This window comes from Oncorhynchus tshawytscha, linkage group LG10, assembly GCF_018296145.1.
Source record: "Oncorhynchus tshawytscha isolate Ot180627B linkage group LG10, Otsh_v2.0, whole genome shotgun sequence".
NCBI lineage: Eukaryota > Metazoa > Chordata > Actinopteri > Salmoniformes > Salmonidae > Oncorhynchus > Oncorhynchus tshawytscha.
The window spans coordinates 26915396-26934740 of NC_056438.1; the positions used below are offsets into that span (position 1 = coordinate 26915396).

Here is a 19345-nt window from a genome sequence, read left to right on the forward strand (position 1 = left end):
CCCTTTGTAGGTCAATAGGGGAGGGTTTTCATGGTTACTATGGTCTTGGGTCTTTAGGTTTAAACTTTTCAGTTCAGGCACTGTATGTATCAAGCATCTCTGTAGGAGTGCTTAGGATCAGTTTCACCTTTTAGATTACAATGACAGAAATGACATGGACGGGGGGGAACCTGGCCCTAGATCAGTACTCTTACTCTGAGATACTTGATACATAAAGCCCCAGGGTATTAATATCATACAAAATAAGTGTCATTGCATTCAGTTTAATTCATGTGACATAATTATCCTACAATGTGCTACTAATGACAGAGAATGATGTGTCTGTCCTCAGTCCCCTTGTGTCAAAGATTCGTGTGATTCTGGGTCAGCATAAGTTCAACGTTACGACTCCTGACACCAAAACCTTTGGAGTGGAGAAGTACATCTTTCCAGAGCGTTTCTCTGTTTTCAATCCAACTCTCCATGACATTGGTAAATCTATTATTTCACGTTCCTATTCACTCACACTGACTATTAGCAAACACACACGCTCAAACACTCACACAAAGTTGACATTATAGCACACACTCGTACACTGACTCACACACATCATCCAAAAACTACCACACTCGCCCACACACAGACTAACAAAAACACTCACACATGCCAGTCTGCCTGTCTGCAGCACACACTCTGTCTGCACTCACAGCTGTGCATCTTGGAACAGCTGGCTCCAATGTGAACACACACACACTGACACACACATTTGAGTGTGACAGTCTCCGGGCATCTGCATCCATTCCGAGGGGCCTTACACTTCTCTCTTTTTCTTCTCTTTTCTGAAAGCAAAACAGACATTATTCAATAGTGCAGCAATCGTTCTGTGATTTCATGATTCAACATTTGAGTAACGATGACAGTACATCATACAGCGTGCTGTAACTTATTTTGGATGTTTCAACTGATCAAGGGCGTAATCATTGGAAAATGATCAGCGGTTCTCGATTTGACCTACTTGAAGGTTAAATACAGGTTCAGAAAAATAACACCTGCTATTGACTCCTTGTCACATTTTCCTGTGTTATGATGAGAATGTTTCTATTCCAACAGTTCTTGTGAAACTGAAAAAACAAGATGGCCGCTGTGTAAAAAAGAGCCCGTTTATACGGCCAATCTGCCTGCCCAATGAAGACATGACCTTCCCGGACCAATACTGCTGTCAGATTACTGGCTGGGGCCACATGCATGAGAGTAAGTGTTTTGTCAAAAACTTCCTTGCTTCATTGCTTCTGCTTCATTGTGTGTCTTTCACTCTAGTGTGGTGGTCAGATATGTCATTATGGTCTTGAATGTTTTCATATCACCTTGAAAACTACACAGTAACATCTCAAATAGGCATATATGCATCATATCCAATCATGTGCGCTCCCATATAGGCCCGTCCTTCCTATTCATGTCTTTACATGAATGTCTCATGGATGACACTGTTTCCATATGACCAAATGCTTATAGTATATGACTATATCCCTTTCATTACTGATTTGTTTGTCTTATTTTTCCAAAGAGGCAAATAAATACACCAACCTGCAGGAGGCCGGGGTGAGGATTGTCCCGTTTGAGAGGTGTAACCTGCCTGAAGTCTACGGCAACCATGTGACCTCCAACATGGTCTGTGCCGGGACCAACCGATGTGTGGATGCCTGCCAGGTAATGGTGCATAGATCTAGGGCTCTCTGGACCCAAATTGGAATAGAATGATTTAGATCATGTTTTCTTGTAGATGGTACAGCCAACCATGAGATAACGATGTTTATTGTGTGAATCAGGCTGAATCACATCCGGCCGTGATTGGGAGTCCCATAGGGCTGCGCACAATTGGCCCAGCGTCGTCCAGGTTTGGCCAGGGTAGTCCGTCATTGTAAATAAGAAGTTGTTCTTAACTGACTTGCCTAGTTAAATAAAATAAAATATATATATATACTGTATAATATGGAGGAACCACTGGGCAAAGTTTACAGAACAAGCAGCTCTGCCTATACGCATTTTTCCCTATGCTCTATGGAAACATTTGTAGAATTGCAGCACATTAACTTTAATGCTGAAATTGTTCTCTCCGCTGTCAAAATGGAGGCCACTAAAATGTTTTGCCCTCAAGATGGGGGTGGGGGTGAGGGGGCCCCAACCAAATCTAGCTTACAGCCCCCAAAATGCTAGTGGCGCTTTTGGTTCACAGAACATGCACATGGAGGCTGCTGTAAGAATTGCATGGCCTTCAGTTGCTTTCTCTTTAATATAAAGTTATGGTTAACTTCCCACCTTGTTTATGTGTTGTAATGACAAATACTGTGTTTAGGTAGGAATGGAATTGGTTTATATTGGTGTTGTGTAATATAAAGTTTCAAGGGGATGACTCATTGTTTGTTGTTTGTGTGTGTGTGCGTGTTTGTGTGTGTGTGTGTGTGTGTCTGTGTGTGTGCTGCTCTGCGTATGTGTGTTCCCCCAGGGTGACTCAGGAGGCCCCCTGGCTTGTGTGAAGGATGATGTCAGCTTCCTGTATGGAGTTATCAGCTGGGGCGATGGCTGTGGAAAGACTGGGAAGCCTGGCGTCTACACCAAAGTCGTTAATTATGTGAACTGGATCAACACAATTATCAAGCGCAAGCCCAAGTCTAAATAAATGGACATTACAGCTGGTATTTTTTATATGTACTATGTGTACATACTGTGGAAGAATAGTGATATTTACACAACTGTGAAATAAATATTATTTTGTGACTGAATAAACATTTTAAATGTTGTTTAACGTGTATGTCCACCTGTCTTGAAAAATCGTAATTTGATGAAGGGGTCCCTGTAACTGTACATTATTTCTGTCTTAGTGAACCACCCCCAGATGATAACAATTTAATATTTTATTAATTGGAATTAATCTTAGAGTCAATTGCAAGCAGATTTTATTATACTTATATTTCGGTTAAATATCACCTCTTGAAAAATCACCTGCTGAAGAAATATCCGGGAAAATGTCTTAATTGGGTGTGTGCGGTTCTGTGTGTTGGTGCCAGAGGGGGGTGCACGAAACGAGTGTGCGCCCCTCACCAGTAGTCTAAAGCTATTTTGAAAGTGACCCCTCATTCGGGCACGGGACAGCGACACTGCAGCTGTTTGGAACCATGACTGAAGATGACGGATTCGGTTGTCGTGGAAGGATATGTCAAATTCAGAGATGGAAAAAAGGTGTTTACAAAACGAAATAATTAATTGAATTAGCATGTGCTTCAAAGTTATTCGGCATATTAACGCTAGCGTCTATTTTGTACGCTTATCTCTTTCAGTGGAAGACTAGGTGGGTCGTACTTCGCAAGCCGTCGCCTGTAGCAGGTACGTCGCTCATTCTGTTCGACATTTCAACGCGCGTAATACCATACACGTTGTTGGAATAACAGCGCACAGCTTTACAACGTTTGTCTTTGTTAAATGTATGTGGTAATTTAAAACCATTTCACTCGGAAGTTTACTGCCGTGGTCTATTACTACCCTAGTAAATTGATAAATAATTTATGTTTGTCATTTACTAAACATCCCAAATGAAAAGCAACTGGAAACGAAGTTTCATTACTGCATGCCATGGAATGAAATATGTTCTCATGCATAGGCCACTGTGCTGATATCAGATAGGTTTGAATTTCAGGTTGCTCATTCAGAACTTTGGCTATCCCGGTGGCCCCTGTATAAAAGTTCATGTGTTCTGGTAGGCTACTAGGCTACATTTACAGAGGCTTCTGCAGCGTGTAAATAATTGGTGTATAAAAACAGAGTCGCACATTCATATGTATAAACTCCCAAGTAATTGATTGGTTAAAACGCCAACGTTTCGGGAATCACTGTGCCTTCTTCAGGGTATAATGGTGGTTTATAACCATGAATATCAGTCAATTAAGCTGTAAATACAATGTAGAAAATGTAGGCCTACAGTAAAATGTCTTTAATTATAAAGAATTGAAACTATAGTCTTCTGATTGTAAGTGATTACCCTTTACTATGTTATAATTATTGTGTTTATTTATTATATGTTCTGATAATGCTCTCTAGTGAAGTGTTGACTTTTCTTCAGTGCATCTTATTGTGATTGTGGGATACCACATGAATAGCCTTCTATTCTCCAATGGAAATCATTTGCATGCATTGAAGACTTGCAGGGCAGCGGGCGCCAACTGTTTTGCACCATTTGACTGACATTTCATGCTTGAAAGTGGGGTAACTCAAAAAGACATGGGCTTTCATGCTCTTCCGCACTTTGATTATGCAACCGCAGTGGAAATAGATGGAGCAGCCATATTGTGTTACACTATAGCCTCCTTCTCTTTGCCTATCTGGGCTCTGACCGTCCCTAGGTGTTTAATGGACTAGGCCGAGGTTGGATGCAACCATTCCTCGTCCCTTTGAAGTCCCTGTTATCTCAGCTGTCCACAGTCATGCGTGAGCTGTGTGTGTGTGTGTGTGTGTGTGTGTGTGTGTGTGTGTGTGTGTGCGCTTGGCGCCAGTGTGTATGTGACAGAGATAATAAAAGGTCTTGTTTTGTCAGTTGACACTGTGATTGTACTTCGAAAGTGCCAAAGAGAGGTGCGAGGAGGCCTCCGTCACTGACTACTGTCTATCTTCACCGTGCCTGTACAGCCACAGTAAATGCCAAGCACTCAAGATATCTGTAGGCTACCCTCTGACTTTCATGCCGTGTCAAAGGGTACTGGTACTTACAGTAGGCCTGTTATCGTTTTATCACCTTGAGCGATGATGAGACTGGACTAGAGAACAATCAGCATGTTTTAAATGGCATAGGCCTATTATGGGATTTAGCCATGTCTTACAGGAGCCAGGTGCTGTCAACAGGCTGGCTGAAAGTGCAAAAGTTGCTTATGGAGTTATTGTGTTGAGTGTAGCATTCCAGGATTTTATAGTGAAGTCAGAGTCCTTTTGATCTTTTAGAAGCAGGCTTGACAATATGGACCATTTATTTCAGCCGTATTTCTTCCCTAGACAGCAGGGATCCACTAAAGTCGAGTATAAGAACTGACATATTCTAATATTTCTTTACTCTCTTTTTTTCCCCTCCCCATCTCGTCCTCTCACATCCGAACAGTCAGTACAGTACACTACACTTCAATTTAGTACAGTGCAATATAATACAGTACAGGACGATATGATACGATACAATACGATACACGTTTAACTTTTTTGCCTAACTGTTCAAGGAGTACCTGTTTTTTTAAAAGCTCAAATTGATTCTCACTTCACCCTATTCCCTGGAAAGTTTCTCAGTACTATGGTAACTCAATGTATAACACACTTTTCTGGTTGTATTTAAGTTCCTGTCATACATGCTTTTCAACCGTTCGCTGCCTGCACCCGCACGCCCGACTAGCATCACCACCCTGGATGGTTCCGACCTAGATATATGTGGACATAAGTACCTAGTACCTAGGTGTCTGGCTAGACTGTAAACTCTCCTTCCAGACTCATATCAAACATCTCCAATCTAAAATCAAATCTAGAGTCGGCTTTCTATTCCGCAACAAAGCCTCCTTCACTCACGCCGCCAAACTTACCCTAGTAAAACTGATTATCCTACCGATCCTCGACTTCGGCGATGTCATCTACAAAATAGCTTCCAACACTCTACTCAGCAAACTGGATGCAGTTTATCACAGTGCCATCCATTTTGTTACTAAAGCACCTTATACCACCCACCACTGCGACCTGTATGCTCTAGTCGGCTGGCCCTCGCTACATATTCGTCACCAGACCCACTGGCTCCAGGTCATCTACAAGTCCATGCTAGGTAAAGCTCCGCCTTATCTCAGTTCACTGGTCACGATGGCAACACCCACCCGTAGCACGCGCTCCAGCAGGTGTATCTCACTGATCATCCCTAAAGCCAACACCTCATTTGGCCGCCTATCGTTCCAGTTCTCTGCTGCCTGTGACTGGAACGAATTGCAAAAATCGCTGAAGTTGGAGACTTTTAGCTCCCTCACCAATTTCAAACATCTGCTATCTGAGCAGCTAACCGATCGCTGCAGCTGTACATAGTCTATCGGTAAATAGCCCACCCAAGACCTCATCCCCATACTGTTTTTATTTATTTACTTTTCTGCTCTTTTGCACACCAATATCTCTACCTGTACATGACCATCTGATCATTTATCACTCCAGTGTTAATCTGCAAAATTGTAATTATTCACCTACCTCCTCATGCCTTTTGCACACAATGTATATAGACTCTCTTTTTTTCTACTGTGTTATTGACTTGTTAATTGTTTACTCCATGTGTAACTCTGTGTTGTCTGTTCACACTGCTATGCTTTATCTTGGCCAGGTCGCAGTTGCAAATGAGAACTTGTTCTCAACTAGCCTACCTGGTAGACTGTGAGCTAGGTTCCTGGACACAGATTAAGACTAGTCCTGGACTAAAAAGCACTTTCATTGGAGGTTTCCTTTGAACATGCTTTTAAGTTGTCGTCTGTGTCCAGAAAACAGAACCTGTATGTTACAGACCATCAGTATTTTGTCAATTGTAAGGTTTTTGTTATGTTCTCTTTTTTTCTCCCCATTTTCCTAGACTGTTTGGTACTTCTCGTCTACAAAGACAAGTCGGATAAAGCCCAGGGCCACCGGGAGAAGGGCAGCATCACCTTGGAGGATATCTGTGGACTGGAGACAGGTCTCTCCTATGAGGGGGTAAACTACACGCTGGCTATCCTCTGCCTGGGCCAGGTTGCTGTGCTGGGCTTCGACGGCAAGGAGGCTCTGCTGGCCTGGGATATCCGCATCCGCTACAGTCTTGGTGAAGGTAGGACACTTTCTTTTCTGAAGTTGTTAACAACCAAACATCCCTTTTGGGAGCGTTAATTCATTTGGGGTTTTGTTTTTGTACTAGATTCGCCTTCTTTTTTTTTCTTTTTTCTTCTTCTTTTTTTTTAGAACCTAAGAATAAATGAATAGGTGTGCAAAACCATAGGTCTTTTCCACTTTGAAGTTTTAACTTCCAAAAGGTTTTGGCCCAAAGTCTTAGGCTTTTGTGTTTCTGTGGTTGAATCAACATGGGGCCAAAACAAAGCCTGGGGCTAAGAAAGTGTTATGCCACCAGGTAGGTAGTAGATAATATGTATTACTCTGTGAGGCGCCGCGTCCAATCAGCTTGGTATAACTTGACCTGGCACATCGATATCTGCTCCAGCATAGGCAACAGGTAGTCTGATGCGTAGGTCCTTGTTGACAGTGTTCTCCAGTTACATGCTCTTCTGGGTGACCCATGTGTTGTGTAATATGGATTCATGTAACATGGGCATCAAACCAAATAATGTTATAGTGAGGTGTTTTAGATGTCAGTTTCATAACTGATTTAGTGTGGAAACAAAGGTTATAACGGGTTGTGTCTGATGATATCCCTGTCAGCACCTGGAAATACCTATTCATTTACATCTGCTTTGACTTTTCAATGTTCTGGTGTTGTTTTAAATGTTTATTAATGCAATTCAGATTTTGTAGGAATCTCAATCTCAGTCCAACTGATTTGTGTTGTGGAACAAATGAGTGTAAAAGAGGTCACAAATCACAGAGGTAATTAATATATTGTGTGGAGTATAATTGGAATGGTCAGGCGAACATATCACAGCTGCCCTGTGCTGTGTGTGTCTGTGTGTCCAAAGTTTATGCCAATTTGTGTGTGTGTGTACAATGTGTATGCCAATGTGTGTCTGTTCCACTCCACTGTGTGTGTGTGTGTGTGTGTACTGATTGTCGTGCTCTGGTCTGAAGTGTGTCCAGGCACGTAGAAATGTCACCTGCCAGCCCGTGGCTGAGGTCTGCTGTGTGCCAGCGCTTTTGTTGTGAGTTGTGTCACCCCATGAATCTCTTAAACTGAGCGTTGATGTGACGGGACTGGCCGACATTTTTTCATCATCGAAGCCATCAATCTCTCACCTAACAGAGTTTACTCACTGGTATCAGTCATGTGTTTTAATGTAGTTACTGTTTAGCATTGAGGAACTCCAACCTATACACATACTCAATCCCTGTTTCTCAAACACTTACAATTCCCATGCACGCACACGCACACGCGCGCGCACGCACACACACACCACTTAAAACAAATAGATAAACAGACACACAACACATGTTCCTACTCTGGCCAGGCCTGTCTTTCCTCTTATGTTGCTCATTAACGGAAATATTGAGTCCATTACATTGTTGTTAGTGACAGGCTCTGATTGATTACGTTTGGGTTTCGGATCTGAGCTCTACTCTGTTCTTAATTCAGCTTACTGATCTCACTCTCAATGCGCTCCACTGTTTCCCCTTCTTCTTATTGTGCAATTAAATCAAAGCCATACTGGAGCAATAATGTTTGGAATGAAATCGTTTTCTCTGTCCCTCTATAGTTATTGCCTACCATTAAAGCCGAGGGAGGCATAGTCTATGATGGGATGCGTTTTTATAAAGTCAATGACCTCATTTGTTTTTATTGTCTTTTGTTTAAGTGGTTTTCAACTTCTCCTCTTCTCTGTCCAGTCCATAGGTTTAGCGTTGGCATCTTACCAGGCACCAAGTTGGAGAGTGGGCCTGCGATCCTTCACTTGTGTAACAACCTACTGGTTCTGGCCAGGGACATCCCCCCTGTTATCATCGGCCAGTGGAACCTCCCGGACCTACGCAGATATGGACCCGTACCAAATGGCTTCGTCTTTGAGGGGGGAACGCGCTGCGGCTACTGTGAGTTGACTGATGTTGCTGTTGTGGTCGCGCTACATCTATTAACCATTGTGCCGTTCTGTTGCCTAACGAAAAAAGAAGAATGGCATCGTCACTGGTGCTTTCCAGTTCGACATTTGGCTTCGGCCATGTGGATCCTTTGAACCTAAACCCAATAAGTTTAGACCTGGACTGTTTTCTAAGAACTGGCACAAACATCTATGTCTATGTGATCTGATTAAGTAGCATGGAAGTAGGAAAGAGGATGCATCTGCTTGAGCGAAGTCATACGAATACTAATCCAACACAGTACATAACAGTATGTAGCAAGAGAGAATGATCCCCCCCACAGTAAAACGTTGATGGGGTCAAATGACACTCTGGCATTTTCTGTAGGTTACACTGTTATTATTTCCGATGACCTACTTTGAAAGGACAAAAGGCTTGATTTTATTGATCTAAGATGATGAGATTTTAATGACTGGAAAGTGGACAGTTACAGAAGTGCATTCAAACTACACGTTTGTCTTGTTTCACACCTCATTCACATGCAGAGTATGTTGACTTGTTCTTTCAGCCTGTTGTATCACACCACAAGTTGGTCTAACTGACATGTTTCTATGATTGATCTGCTCTTTGGGACTTTTTCATTGAGAGCATGAAAGACACGTTTGGCATTTCGGAGGATTAAATCATTACACTTCCATGGGTTTTTACTCTTAGATTCCTCTACCCTGTTGGAAGAGCTGGCATCAATCAGACAGAGAACATTAGTGTCGGAGCTACGACTAGTGACTAGAGGGATGAACAGAGTTGCTGGGTGTTTCTTCATTTTTCAGACTCCAGTGTAGCTCTCCTTGGGGCCAACTCACATTAAATGTGCTCAATGGTGTTTGGCGAGACAGAAACATACAAATGTATCTTTGTGTATATGAAGTATTGTGTATTGCATCTGCTTTGGTAACAACATGAGATAAAGGACTTGGTGTCATAGGCGATTTTGTTTCACTAAGCTTGCAGGCTTTGAATAGAAATCCAATCTCAGTTAGCCTTGGTCCAGCAAGACTTAATCTGTAAATATAAAAAAGTCAATGAGAAGTCATACTTGAGAAATCAGAGAGCGCATTAAGTTCATTTCCATATCTGAAACATGGGTATGTGATTTGCGGTATGGTATTTTGCAGTTTACATCCTGGAATAAACACAAAACCGTTAGAGAGGGAATGGACGCGTGTCAACACCTGGAGTGGACACAGACAGGCACGCAAAGTACGCCACATAGCTGAAGACATCAATATTAATACACACGATCCACTGGAAACACGAGACTCCAGTATGTGAACCGTGATTTATTTAGCTCCATTCAGTCTTCCACTAGAGGCACAACTTAATATCGTGAAGGTCACATCGGGGAGAGTTTTCCAATCCATGCGTCGTAAAAAACAGGAAAGCACATCGCTTTTTTAAAGATGGGAAAAATGTGCGTGTGTTTGTGTGCACATGGGATCTACAGTGCATTCAGAAAGTATTCAGACCCTATCACTTTTTCCACATTTTGTTGCATTACTGCCTTATTCTAAAATATATGTTGTTGTTTTATACCCTAATCAATCTGCACACAATACTCCATAATGACAAAGCAACACCAGGTTTTTAGACATTTTTGCAAAAAAAAACAATCCCGGAAATATGACATTTACATAATTATTCAGGCCCTTCACTCAGTACTTTGTTGAAGCACCTTTGACAGCGATTACAGCCTTGAGTTTCCTTGGGTATGGCGCTACAAGCTTGGCACACCTGTATTTGGGGAGTTTTCCCATTCTTCTCTGCAGATCCTCTCAGGCTCTGTCAGGTTGGATGGGGAGCATCACTGCACAGCTATTTTCAGGTCTCTCCAGAGATGTTCGATCAGGTTCAAGTCTGGGCTCTGGCTGGGCCACTCAAGGACATTCAGAGACTTGTCCCGAAGCCAGTCCTGCGTTTACTTGGCTGTGTGCTTAGGGTCGTTGTCCTGTTGGAAAGTGAATCTTCGCCTCAGTCTGAGGTCTTGAACGCTCTGGAGCAGGTTTTCATCAAGGATCTCTCTGTACTTTGCTCCGTTCATCTTTCCCTCGTTCCTGACTAGTCTCCCAGTTCCTACCGCTGAATAACATCACCACAGCATGATGCTGCCACCACCATGCTTCACCGTAGGGATGGTGCCAGGTTTCCTCCAGACGTGATGCTTGGTATTCAGGCCAAAGAATCATGTTTCTCATGTGAGAGTCTTTTAGGTGCCTTTTGGCAAACTCTAAACTGGCTGTCTTGTGCCTTTTTACTGAGGATTTGCTTACGTCTGGCCTCTCTACCATGAAGGCCTGATTGGTGGAGTGCTGCAGAGATGGTTGTCCTTCTAGAAGGTTCTCCCATCTCCACAGAGGAACTCTGTAGCGCTGTCAGAGTGACCAACGGTTTCTTGGTCACCTCCCTGACCAAGGCCCTTCTCTTCCGATTTCTCAGTTTGGCCGGACGGCCAGCTCTAGGAAGTCTTGGTGGTTCCAAACTTCTTCCATTTAAGAATGATGGAGACTGTGTTCTTGGGGACCTTCAATGCCGCAGAATTTATTTTGTACCCTTCCCCAGATCTGTGCCTCGAAACAATCTTGTCTCGGAGCTCTACAGACAATTCCTTCGCTGCAGAACTTATTTACACGCCAGTCTAAAACCCTGTCCCCGCAGCGAATGGCGGCTCCCTGGTTTGGTACTATGGTTCAGACTTTATTAGGTAGAAGTGGAGAGGTCCATCACGTTAGGGTGGGGGTGGGGATGGTGTGATGTGATGTGTGCTGCTTAGCTTTGTTGAAACCTTTTCATGATGTCATTATTAAGGAAGTTAGTTATCTCACCTGTTGCTTGTTGTTGTTGTTGCAGCCAGAGCCTTGAGTTGTCCTCAAAGCACCACTCATTCCACTCATTCATTCAAAGCACCACTCAATGACAGATGACTTTTCACTCAAGTACGGAAATAAATCGATGCAGTAGTAGACATTGCATCTGTTGAACCCATTTATACTGTAAATGATACTCAAGTCAACTAGCATTTTGAATTGGCCATTTTTATTCAGAACCAGATGATATTTGACAACAGATTACTGCAGACAGGAGATGTTGTAAACAGTGGAGGCTCTTCATTGGAGGAAAGGGAGGACCATCCCCCTCAGTGAATTTCATAAACATTTAAATAGTGAAACATTTCAAAAGTTATCATTTTTAGATACAACTATACTAAATATATTCACATCACCAAATAACTGAATTTAACACACTGTTTTCAATGGAGGTCTTCAGTAGGCTCAACAGCACTCTGTAGGGTAGCACCGTGGTTTAGCCGGAGGACAGCTAGTTTCCATCCTCTTCTGGGTACATTGACTTCAATACAAAACCTAGGAGGCTCCCACCCCCTTCCAGCTAGCTAGTTGAGCCTACTCAAACACCCAGCTCAAACAGAGAGGGATGCTATGTTACCTAGCTGACAATGGTTATCCAACTCTAGAACTCTTCCAAGTCAAGGTAAGCTTTTGGCTTTATTAATTTATTGCCACCGGGGCTCGCCGGTGTAACTGCTAAACTGCTTGCTAACTGTACGCTGTACTGCATGATTGTAGCAAATTTACTAAGGCATTAGTTATAGTAGCTATGTTATTGACTTGACGTTAGCTAATATGGTGACAACTATCTAAGCTGTGTGTCCACAAGCAAAGGGAAAAGGTGTGAGGAGGAGAGCGTGTCGATCACAGGAGGTTGGTGGCATCTTAATTGGGGAGGACTGTCACGTAGTAATGGCTGGAGCGTTATCAGTGGAATGTTATGAAATAAATCAAACACATTGTTTCTATGTGTTTGATGCAATTTCATTCGCTCTGTTCCAGACATTATTATGAAGCGTCTTCCCCTCACCAGCCTCCTGAGTCACGTGTTCCGGAGGTCTACGTCACCGGCTTTCCAGGCTTCACTGAACAGGATTCATTATCATCAACCCCGGACTGTCTTGTCTGATTATACACACCTGGTTCCCGTTTCCCCTGATTAGTATGTTATATATGTACCCTCTGTTCCCTCTGTCTTTGTCAGTTATTGTTCCCATGTCCGTTGGTGCTGTGCGTGCCTATGCGTTGGTGCAGCTGTTATGCTGCATGCTATATATATATTGTGTATTACGGGTATTGTCCCGTGGTGTTTAACGAGGTTTACCCTCACTCTTTTGTTTGGGTACAGCCCGGTGTTTTTGTATATGTGTTTGTTATGGGTGTATGAAAAACCCCTATTGTGTATTCCTACGCCTGTCTCCAAAATCCTTTATACACTGTGGCGTAGATGCAAGAAGGAATTATACAATGATCTGGCTGGCTGCTATGAAAGTGAAATGTGATTGTGTGTGATCAGGGGTGTATTTATTCCTCCAATTCTGTTGAAAAACATTCGTTAAAGGTAAGCAAACGGAACAAAACGGAGATAAACATAACTGAATTTGTTCAATAGAAACTCTCGTTTGCAACTGCTGGACTGATTACACCCTAGATCAGCTAAACGCAGGCAAGATTGTGCAAGGCGGTATTGAATGTGTAAGTGTCTGTCACCTTCAAATTTCTCTCGATCTGTGCACCTACAGTATGTTGTAAACTTTCATTCATAGGATAGGTTGTAGCAACTTCATGATGGGTATAGGGACAATTTGAGGATCATGTAGTAGTCTAAACCTATCGATGTTACATTGAGCTGGGTGAATGGAATATGAATGACAGTCATCCAATATGCTGTAATAGAAATAAGGCGATGCTCATTAAAAAAATGATCATCATCCCTCATCTTAAACGGCACCGACCGCCACTAGTTGTAATATATGTCTTGAGTCCCCCTCAGTGTAAACATCTGAGTGGTTTTAGCTGCTAACCTCTGACCCCTTCTTAGGGTCGGTGGCATCTAAAACATGCGACAGGGGGTAGCTCTGTGGTGGGTGGTCTTACGACGACCAGGTGACAGAAAGACCCTCTTGGTGACACCCCCTGGTGTGTCTTGGGCATGGGAATGGCAAGAGGGCAGGAGAGTTCCTGACCCATTAACCCTCACACCCTTGTACCCTTTACCACCTTTATACTTTTCATTTGACATTTTGAGTGACCGGAGCTGTATATCAGAGATTTAGAATTTTGACCGTTCATTCGTGTTGTGTGAGGCTTTATTTAGCCTAGGTTATTTAGCATACAGATGTAGGATCTGAATTTGATCACAGCAGGAAATGCCCATTTGTAATGTATTTAAGGTTTGAAAAGGCTTCTAAAGACTTGATTTACCTACAAAAAATGGCTATTAATTACAATCCACATACTACACTGAACAAAAATATAAACACAACATGTAAAGGGTTGGTTACATTTTTCATGACCTGAAATGAAAGATCCCAGAAATGTTCCATTCACACAAAAAGCTTATTTCTCTCAAATTTTGTCGACAAAATCCCTGTTAGTGAGCATTTCTCCTTTGCCAAGATAATCCATCCACCTGACAGGTAAGCCATATCAAGAAGCTGATTAAATAGCATGGTCATCACACAAGTGTACCTTGTGCCGGGTACAATAAAAGGTTACTCTAAAATGTGCAGTTTTGTCACACAACACATTGTGTGACAAAGACGCAGGGAGTCATGAAGCAGGTGCAGTCGGTGAGTTTAATACGAACAAACAAAGTGAATACACGAACTAGAGTAGTGTCTGAACATGAACACAATTTAATTTAAGCAATGTCATTTTGAATGCATAGAGATCCTGTGACGAGATCCTGAAGCCCATTGTCTTGCCATTCATCCAGTGCCATGACCTCATATTTCAGCATGATAATGCACAGCCCCATGTCGCAAGGATCTGTACACAATTGCTGGAAGCTGAAAATGTCCCAGTTCTTCCATGGCCTGCATACTTCCCAGACATGCCACCCATTGAGCATGTTTAGGATGCTCTGGATCGACGATGACGACAGCATGTTCCAGTTCCTGCCAAAATCCAGCAACTTCGCATAGCCTTTGAAGAGTAGTGTGACAACAATCCACAGGTCACAATCAACAGCCTGATCAACTCTATGCAAAAGAGATGTGTCACGCTGCATGAGGCAAATGGTGGTTACCAGATAGTGACTGGTTTTCTGATCACTGGCCTTACCTTGTTTTTTTAAGTATCTGTGACCCACAGATGCTCATCTCTATTCCCAGTCATGTGAAATCCATAGATTAGGGCCTAATGAATTTATTTCAATTGACTGATTTCCCTGTATGAACTGTAACTCAGTAAAATCTTTGAAATTGTTGCATGAATATTTTCCTGCTGCAGCAAACTGGCTCAAATTAAGATCATATATCTGTATTCTGGAATGTAGTGGGTTAACATCATTTAATTAACCTCAGCATTTTTTTTATATCTAAAGAAGTTCAATTCTGCTCTTATTTCAGTAATCAGGCTAAGTTGAAATGGATGTCAATTACCAAATGGATGACAATCCAAGGTGATGTCCATTCAGTCTGCAAACAAAATGAGTGGGTGCTAGCTATTAGTGCGCTTGTGTGCAAACTGGCCAGTACAAAGATGTATCTCTGTACACTACTTCCATCCAGTTATAATTGACCCAGAGGGTGTGGTAAAACATTCTATCTAAAGAGCGAAATGTGACATTAAGCCGGCGGACTATGTGTGTTTCCTACAGGGGCTGGCGTCTTCTTCCTATCGTCCATGGAGGGAGAGCAGATCAGCTTTCTGTTCGACTGCATCGTCAGGGGCATCTCCCCCACCAGAGGCCCTTTTGGACTGAGGCCAATCCTGCCTGGTCAGTACCAAAGGTGTTTACTGCTGGCTATACGGCTTGCCCAAACAAGTACATACAGACCAGGGTGGTGAATTTATAGTACATGACATATGGGAGTTAGGAGTATTTTTATCAAATTTCTGGGCATTTTAAATGGAGAATATGGATGAAATGTAGCCTTAATGTATCCTTGTGGTCATTCTGAGGTAAGTTAAGTAGAGGGATATTATCCATTGCCCTTTCGCCTTCTGACTTGGCAAACACTTTAATCGAACACTTGCTGTCTTAATTCAAACAAGCGTTCTTCAAGAGATACTTTGTGTGGGATTTATCCTCACTATAATAGTGGCCCACCATGTGCCTTCTGGAATGCAGCCACTTCCAGAGGTTGTTACTCTGAGACCCATGGATTCCATCCAATGTACTTTGATCCAACAGCATTATGACTGACAGCTGTTATATACATAATTGGATTAGCTGGGTACAGACTATAATATTAGTGAATATAATCTGATAACCACTGGACTAACTGTACCGCAAGCAGCGTATACAACGGGGCCACCTTATACATATGTAATAGGATAACCACTGTAATAACTGTAATTATAGCAGCAAATTCAATCCAGTCACCTCTGTATAGTCTGTCGCGCCGTGAGAGAGGTACAGTAGGGGTTAGGGTGGGCACTGCAGCTGTGGCTTGTCCCACTGGGTGTTCCTGGTTTCACACATCCTCTCGCCCAATCAGGCATTGAGCTCATCTCCTATTATTGTTGTCTGTAGTAGAATAAATAGCAGGGGACGATGTCAGAGGGAGAGCGGGAGGTCAAAGTCACAGTTCACACAAGCAGAGCACACCAAACCCTTCTAATCACTCTGGGCATGTGTGTAACCTCATCCCCAGGATTCCTGTGTCACTGCGCTCCCAACCCCACCACCAAAAGCACACACTCTGTGCCTCTCTCTTTGTCTCTTTCACATTTTCCCCTTGCTTTGCCCCCCCCCATTTCTTTCTCTCTCTCTCTCTCTCTCTCTGTGTGTGTTTCTAATATCCCTACTCTCCTGTAAACACCACTGTCCCTTCTCATGCAAAGGGAACAGGGTTGTTGACAAGAAGCTGAAGCAGATGTCAGCTGTTACATCTAGTTGATTGCAGTCCTTTCGGGAACTGATAGATATGCCGGTATCACATAAATGGCAATCCTTTTGAAATTCTCAAGGTAGTCTTTTGCCATTTGTATGTCATTTTGCACTCTACTTGCACAATCAAAATGACAATGACCCTTGGAAATGACCCTTGGCAACATATTGGTTGACCAGGAAATCAATGTAACTTAGCAATAACAGCTGACCTTGGGTTGGGACTAAGGTAACTTACATTAGATCCTCGGCGCGGTACTAATGATCCATAGCCACACCATCTCCATTACGCGTACCACAGGGGCCACGTGGCAATCAGTGCTATTAATAAACACATGTAGTGTTGCACAAACAGCAAGGTGTACCCCTGTGTGACCCTGTTCTGTATTACCTCACTAAAGGCCTGGCATTTTCACCCTCACAGATAGAGGGCGTCGTGACAGGATAACGATAGCACGATAGCACTCAGTACCGGGTCATGTTCAGTAAGGCACACCGTAGCAAAAGGATTTGCATAGGAACACAAACATCTGTATTCTTATTGGATACCTTCAGGTATTACCTTTCGGTTTGACTTCATTTCAGGTTCGTTTTCTTCCTAACCCCCCCCACACACACACACACAAAAAGCCCAAACAATCTAATTGAAGTAATATCTGGGAATATTCTGGTCAATCTCAGTGAATTTAAAACAGTTAGGAGGGGAGACTGAAAACTGGATTGAGTGAAGTAGCAGAGTGAAGTAGCAGCAAATATGTTAAATGAGTAACTAATGAGCATGGAGTACCTCAAGTTTGAAAAAAATCACTTTACATGTTCTCAGTTTAATCACCTTATATATATTTTCAGTCTAATACGGATGTTTACTTACTTCCGTAGCTCTTCCTCAGAAGCATGCTGTTTTAACTGTCCTCTCGACCGAAAGGATTTGATTGGTTGACGATGACATTGGCCTACGTCTCACCTTATGCTGCGCAGAATATCAGATCTCAACAACGATTGGAGAAGTGTTTAACATCTCCGGTACCACATCCTTATGATATACACTGCTCAAAAAAATAAAGGGAACACTTAAACAACACAATGTAACTCCAAGTCAATCACACTTCTGTGAAATCAAACTGTCCACTTAGGAAGCAACACTGATTGACAATAAATTTCACATGCTGTTGTGCAAATGGAATAGACAACAGGTGGAAATTCTAGGCAATTAGCAAGACACCCCCAATAAAGGAGTGGTTCTGCAGGTGGTGACCACAGACCACTTCTCAGTTCCTATGTTTCCTGGCTGATGTTTTGGTCACTTTTGAATGCTGGCGGTGCTTTCACTCTAGTGGTAGCATGAGACGGAGTCTACAACCCACACAAGTGGCTCAGGTAGTGCAGCTCATCCAGGAGGGCACATCAATGCGAGCTGTGGCAAGAAGGTTTGCTGTGTCTGTCAGCGTAGTGTCCAGAGCATGGAAGCGATACCAGGAGACAGGCCAGTACATCAGGAGACGTGGAGGAGGCCGTAGGAGGGCAACAACCCAGCAGCAGGACCGCTACCTTCTTCTTTGTGCAAGGAGGAGCAGGAGGAGCACTGCCAGAGCCCTGCAAAATGACCTCCAGCAGGCCACAAATGTGCATGTGTCTGCTCAAACGGTCAGAAACAGACTCTATGAGGGTGGTATGAGGGCCCGACGTCCACAGGTCGGGGTTGTGCTTACAGCCCAACACCGTGCAGGACGTTTGGCATTTGCCAGAGAACACCAACATTGGCAAATTCGCCACTGGCACCCTGTGCTCTTCACAGATGAAAGCAGGTTTACACTGAGCACATGTGACAGAGTCTGGAGATGCCGTGGAGAACGTTCTGCTGCCTGCAACATCCTCCAGCGTGACCGGTTTTGCGGTGGGTCAGTTATGGTGTGGGGTGGCATTTCTTTGGGGGCCCACACAGCCCTCCATGTGCTCGCCAGAGGTAGCCTGACTGCCATTAGGTACCGAGATGAGATCCTCAGACCCCTTGTGAGATCATATGCTGGTGCAGTTGGCTCTGGGTTCCTCCTAATGCAAGATAATGCTAGACCTCATGTGGCTGGAGTGTGTCAGCAGTTCCTGCAAGAGGAAGGCATTGATGCTATGGACTGGCCCGCCCGTTCCCCAGACCTGAATCCAATTGAGCAAATCTGGGACATCATGTCTCGCTCCATCCACCAACGCCACATTGCACCACAGACTGTCCAGGAGTTGGCGGATGCTTTAGTCGAGGTCTGGGAGGAGATCCCTCCGGAGACCATCCGCCATAGCATCCCCAGGCATTGTAGGGAGGTCATACAGGCACGTGGAGGCCACACACACTACTGAGCCTCATTTTGACTTGTTTTAAGGACATTACATCAAAGTTGGATCAGCCTGTAGTGTGGTTTTCCACTTTAATTTTGAGTGTGACTCCAAATCCAGACCTCCATGGGTTGATACATTTGATTTCCATTGATCATTTTTGTGTGATTTTGTTGTCAGCACATTCAACTATGTAAAGAAAAAAGTATTTAATAAGAATATTTAATTCATTCAGATCTAGGATGTGTTATTTTAGTGTTCCCTTTATTTTTTGAGCAGTGTATATCTTGTCAAAAGTGCAACTTGACTGCAAACGGAGATC

General features: G+C 43.2%; 2 protein-coding genes across 3 annotated transcripts in view; both read left to right on the forward strand.

The window, feature by feature from the left end:
• Positions 1-2777, forward strand: part of LOC112260030 (hepatocyte growth factor activator) — a 16076-nt gene extending 13299 nt beyond the window's left edge. The window contains exons 9-12 of the mRNA XM_024434808.2: positions 332-471; positions 1090-1230; positions 1544-1686; positions 2483-2777. Of these exons, the coding sequence (XP_024290576.1) occupies positions 332-471; positions 1090-1230; positions 1544-1686; positions 2483-2656 (598 nt within the window). The 3' untranslated portion in view covers positions 2657-2777. The remainder of the gene's footprint in view (positions 1-331; positions 472-1089; positions 1231-1543; positions 1687-2482) is intronic.
• A 258-nt stretch (positions 2778-3035) lies between these two features.
• dok7b (docking protein 7b) overlaps positions 3036-19345 on the forward strand; it is a 45029-nt gene continuing 28719 nt past the window's right edge. The window contains exons 1-5 of one of the 2 annotated variants that reach the window (XM_024434810.2): positions 3036-3216; positions 3315-3360; positions 6599-6829; positions 8551-8751; positions 15463-15582. In XM_024434810.2, the coding sequence (XP_024290578.1) occupies positions 3163-3216; positions 3315-3360; positions 6599-6829; positions 8551-8751; positions 15463-15582 (652 nt within the window). In that variant the 5' untranslated portion in view covers positions 3036-3162. The remainder of the gene's footprint in view (positions 3217-3314; positions 3361-6598; positions 6830-8550; positions 8752-15462; positions 15583-19345) is intronic. The other variant, XM_024434811.2, reaches the window with a different exon arrangement.